We start from the raw sequence: 5,908 nt of genomic DNA, 5'->3' as shown, positions 1-5,908 counted from the left end.
CCGACTCAAACTGATACACAAATCAAATGACATTGCAATACAAAAGAAATTAGGTCTCAAAAGTATTTTTATTAGAAGCGCAATATTTTTCTGAATCTGTATGCGTTCGTTTCGTATTAAACGGATGAACGGTTTAATTATTATGAATAAAATAAGAAATAAATGGAAATAAATCAATTAATAATAATATTAATTGATTTTTAAATACTAAAATATAACTTTTAAAAGTCTAAAAATAATTTTAGGAATTATTCAAATTAATTATAAATAATTTATATTTATTTACCTATTTATAAATAAAATTAATTGATTAAATGAATTAATCAATTAATTAACTCCATAGATAACTAAATAAAATAAATTATAAATAATTAAACCATATTGTATTTTTGAAACTAGTAAAAGAAAATAATTTTTAGGAATTTAAAATAATTAAGTAAATAATTTTTAGAATTTAAAATAATAGGTAAATGATTTTAAAATTAAAATAAATGATTTTTAGAAAAACAAAATGAATTTTTGAATTAAAAGTAAAAAGAAATGGCACAAACAGGTATGAAATTGGGTTTAGGATTGTAAGGGGATCAAAGGCGGGTCAGGGGAAGGGGTTTAAACCGGGTCGTTCATGACCCGTCCGGGTCGGGCATGAACTCACCGGTTTCTGGGATTAAACCCAATTTTCGGCGGTTCTAGCCGGACTCCGGCGAGGCCAATAAACGCCCCTCCATCACCCTGTTCGACTTCCTCCAACCCTCACCCCCTTCCTAATTCTCCCAGCAACAGAACCACCCCCTCCAACCGCCATAACCACCACCACTTTACCTTCTCCGACGAAGATTCAAGCAAAACCGGTGACCTCGATGAACAATCCGGCGAACAACTAATCCTACCCGTTTTTGCACCAAAATTAACGAATGATATACCAAATTAAAGCCCTAATCAACAACAATCCATTCCAGTAATCACAACAAACAGAAATCATCCATATAATCCAAAATTTCGAATTAAAATACTTAGTATAAACCAAATTCGGTTTTTAATGAATCTTTAACAAAATCCAACAAATCTTGCATCAAAATTATCCTTACAAACTCTACTACAACATGTAATCATTTAAACAATCGTATAAACGCTTAACAACAAAAGCTCCGAATCCGTCGATTCCGACGAACACAGAACAAACAAGATATCGAACCTTAGTTCGTGTTCTTGGTGCCAAATTGATCGGGGAATCACAATCTGTATTTTGAAATCAAAATCACTAGAAACGGGTGGCTGAATCGTCTGCTTGGATTGATTCTTTGAAACCAAAGCTTCGAGATTTTTACAGTATAAGAAGAAACTGATAAGCTTTATCTGTTGATTTTTTTTATTTTTATAAAACTGTACAGATAAACATGTAAGCTTTTTATATACGTAACAATATTCCCGATAAATCATAACTCGGTACCTTTTATTTCGTAATCTGAAATTATACGCCCAAAATAATACTTTACAGGGAAATATTTTTAAAATATAACATATATATAATTACAATTTTTTTTTATCAAAATTTCCCAAAAATTGCGAATAGTTCAAAAATGCAAAAATACCGGGTATTTGAAATACGAATAATTCTATAAAAATACAACACACAGATTTTGCGGGGTTTGATGTCCCGGTGGGGTCCCGGTCCGCTGATTTTTGAAATACAGAAATGATCCCTAAATTACTAGAAAAAACCGAAAACACGTAAAATACATTCAAACGCGCATAAAATCAAATAAAACAGGTATCTTAATAAAGACGCTAATAAATACGCGTCTCGATTGCAGATAAGTTCATATAATTGCAATTTAAACATATTTTAATCAACCGAAAAATTTTCTGGCCCGCACAGAAACACACATAACAGCTATAACATCTAATATCATGGCAATAATCACTTTAAATTTATAAAACACATAATATTTATTTATTTAGCATATAATATTTACATAATTTTCCCGGTTATTACATAATCACATAATCATGCACCTTAACAGTCAACAACATAAATTTACATATCACGTCTCTTAATGAAATATTCTTAATCATAAAATTTTCCTTTTTACTAATATTCAATCTTCGCGTAACGTGTCGCGTCCTGACTGACGGCCCGGCGCTGAGCGTTTTTGAACACGCTTCAAAATTAAACTTTTTATACCAACTGACACCACAACTGGACTATAACATTTACTCAAACATTCCTATTTCACATAATAGCGCATATTTCACATTTAAATACCTTAATCGACACTACTAGAAATATGGGATCAGACATCGGTTCATAACCGATGTTAAAAAAAATCTGAACCGATGTCTTCGCGTGTGATGTTAAATGTCATCAGCCTTTGACATCGGTTAACAGTCGATGTCTATTACAGTGCTATACATCGGTTTTAAGATTGAATGTGATATCTTTGCAACAAATTTCAGCTTATATTACAGTATTTCTAGGTGAATATGGGTATATTATGAGGTATTTATCCATTAAAACATGAAATCTACAAGCTCTAAAAGCCATTTATTAAATTTTTTTCGAACAAACCGATGTGAAATGCTAGATCAGACATCGGTTAGATTAGTTGCCCGATGTGAAATGTTTGATCAGACATTGGTTAAATTAGCCCCCCGATTTGAAATGATGGATAGGACATGCGTGTTCTCAACGAAACCGATGTTAAATCTTTTTGTTTAACATCAGCCAATTTCTCTAACCGATGTTATTTGACTTAAAATACATTGAGTTTCTTTTCAGAACCGATGTCAAATGTCTATTTCACATCGGTTTTTTTAGTTCTTTTTCGTTTAATATTATTTTACATGATGTCTTTTGTACATTTTTATATCGGTTTACATTTATCATTGTGATGTTAATGTGGTGTAAATTACATGACATCATGGTCCTGTTTTACAGCCACATGAATCAGTTGCATTTACACAACCAACAAAATACCAAATAATGCAACATCCAACCAAAAATATCCAACAGAAACATAAAGCTACATTGATACCAAATTTCTTAACATACAATATTCCAACAATCAATTCCGACATTCATTCTAAGTCTAAAATAAACATCCCAACCAATAACAATAAAATAACTTAGTTATCCAGACTCTTTTAACTAAGGACTTGTCAAGAGTTTATACATGACTAAAAAAATTAAAGTAAAACACATACTTGAATACACAAGTTCAGGAATGGGCTAATCTCTTTCTTCAAGCTATCACGGATTAGTCCATATATTTTTTCAATACAAGCCGTTAAGTGCTGCTTAAACAATAGAGCCGTATACTTGGCTTCCATTTTCAATTGTGTGTTTGGCTTTCCCTCCATTCCACTGTACCCACTGGAAATTCCCCTTCACATTAAAGATGTACGAAAACCCTGTACATACAAGTAGACTTTTAAAAATAGATTCAACACATTTATATGGTAATTTCCTACTATAAAAATTTAAGCTCTATTTTGAAAAGCTAACTTGTGCCATTCTGCCAAACAGGGTTGTAGGAGAAGTTCGATGACGCTGACGAAGAACCTGGTTCTCAGATTCGAGGTTGAACACATTCAGTTCTAGCCTGAGTACGCGCATAGACCACATAATTAAATAATTAGAAAACAGGCACTACAGGTATTTTGTTTCCTCTGAATTACAATTGTGCAACTACCTTTCAAGGGTAGTCTGTAGTTGTGCCAGTTTCAACTGGGATTCCTCTATTTCTTTAAGTCTATCTTTGCTCTCATTTTGAACTTCATTAAACATGCACAGAAACTCATCAGCTCTCTTTCTCAACTCTGTTATCTCTTCCTACATGTATAGAATCTATATTATAATAAAACAAATAATCACATGTTTTTGCAGGACTAACAAATATGTTCTTAATTGGACTTTATAGAAAATTGAATAACTATATAAGATATAATGCATTGTACGAGAGTATTTAATTAAACAAACAAATTTGCCAAAGCTCATGAAAGTAGTAAAATTTTAAACTACTGCAATAATGATGGCATTTCCAGGCCTGATACTCTGCTAAAATGTTTCATTTTATCGACATGATTACAACTGGAATAGGCTTCTATTGTTGTACGTTTAATAATACAGATACCCAAAAACTTGGCAATAAACATTTCTTCTTACTTCTTAGCAAGAAACTTCACACGATACTAAAATCGTTGCAACAAAATTTATATATACATAAATCGAAATGACATATATTTATATTTATAAATGGAAACTTCACATGATAATAGAACCGCTGCAACAAAATTTATTTATAACCTCCACTTATTTCTTAAAACTACACAGTTAAGTAATGCATAGTCTATGCTGGGGAGTGGGGGTTGAAAACAAGATGTATCATAACCCCAGGGATAGAATACTTATACAAAAACTGTGACCTCCTTAGAGATTACCAAACACAAAGTTTTCTGCAAGAATCAGCTTACAACTGAAATATGAAAGAAACGGATACAACCAAGTTTAAACACACATTTATCTTTATTTCATGTAACAATTTATGTAACTTCTCAAATATATTAAGGGACACAAATGAAAGAGTTGATTATTATTGGTGTCAAATTAGTAGGACAAAAAATTGGTTAGAAACACCAAAGTCCAACTCCATCTCATATAAGTCATAGCACCAAGCCTGGCATATCGTTAATATAAATAAGCAGAAGTTATATATAGGCCATATTCAGTACGAAATACAGATATTCAAAAGCATACAGTCCTGGGCCATTATCACTTTGAGTGAAAGTTTCACCAGCCACATAGTTATACAAACACAGGGTATGGCTACCACTACCTCTCATGCTATAGATTAGAAAAAAAATTGAATGAAACACTGGTGCATTGCTCTTTAATATTATGCCAAGACTTTGACCCATAAAGAAGCTACCAGATGGTCTTGACTTTAAAGCCAGAATATATTTGTTTACTTTTACATGTACTCTCTGTAATTGGGAAACAGTCCTCAAACTGAAATAGAAGAAATCGGGAACAAGAAATAATTGATAGAAATAACAAATATTAACGCACAAATCTAATCATGGCGAATAGAGGAAAAAAGAATTTAAAATAAAAGCAGGCTGAAAAAGAAACTTGACATGTCACAATCGGGTGGTACTTGTATGTTACCTGTGTTGCAGCTGACCTTAGGTCTATTTTCTTCAGCTCCACCCATCCTTTTGCCATAGAACTGAAAAATACAATTTGTCAAAGTACCAACTTATAGTCAGGAAAGAAATTATAGTTTTCCAAGGCTTTGATTAAATAATTTCTACAAGGTCGATGACCACAAAAAAGAAGAAATTAGCAAATGTACCCATTGATGAGCAAGTATATTCAAGGCCAGAAATTCACTTCATCTATTCTCTGCTACCAACAAACAAGGAAAATTATACACCATAAGGTAAATAGAATATACATCAAGTGATGCACAGCCATTTTGTACGGATTTTGTAACAAATTAACTTCTATGATGGTGGTTAACCAACACTTTTTTGATGTTTTCGAGTTCAAATCATGCATCAAGCACTTGAACTATGTAACTAGAAGTAGTACTGTAAGTTGACATGTGACTGTCATACTGTCAATATGAAACCAGGAGGATACAACAACTGTAATAGGTCAATCATAGAAATAGACAGTGTAGCTCTAAATGTCATCTTCAGTTTCATAGGTTTTTCCACACCAACCTCCTCTGTAATAGTCGATTTTCTATCCAGAACCACAACTTCCTCCTATCAAGTAAGGCAAAAGGATCATATATTTTGATAAATACCAAAATAATGGAAATTTATAAAATAAAACAAGCATGCGACTGATTTTAAACAAGTAATGACAATTTTAAAAAGCATATAATTATAAATTTAATAT

General features: G+C 32.0%; 1 protein-coding gene across 1 annotated transcript; it reads right to left on the bottom strand.

Moving 5' to 3' along the window:
• Positions 1–3,140: 3,140 nt before the first annotated feature.
• On the bottom strand, positions 3,141–5,523 carry LOC141689571 (myosin-12-like). The gene is made up of 4 exons (XM_074493913.1): positions 5,355–5,523; positions 5,168–5,228; positions 3,693–3,832; positions 3,141–3,602 (listed from the first exon to the last, which is right to left on the bottom strand). Exons 2-4 carry the CDS (start codon positions 5,222–5,224, stop codon positions 3,488–3,490), a joined length of 312 nt encoding a protein of 103 aa, XP_074350014.1. The 5' UTR covers positions 5,225–5,228; positions 5,355–5,523; the 3' UTR covers positions 3,141–3,487.
• Positions 5,524–5,908: the final 385 nt, after the last annotated feature.

This window comes from Apium graveolens, chromosome 10 (assembly GCF_009905375.1).
Source record: "Apium graveolens cultivar Ventura chromosome 10, ASM990537v1, whole genome shotgun sequence".
Taxonomy (NCBI): domain Eukaryota; kingdom Viridiplantae; phylum Streptophyta; class Magnoliopsida; order Apiales; family Apiaceae; genus Apium; species Apium graveolens.
Note: the sequence above shows the minus strand (reverse complement) of the source record. Positions and strands in the feature narration are given on the sequence as shown.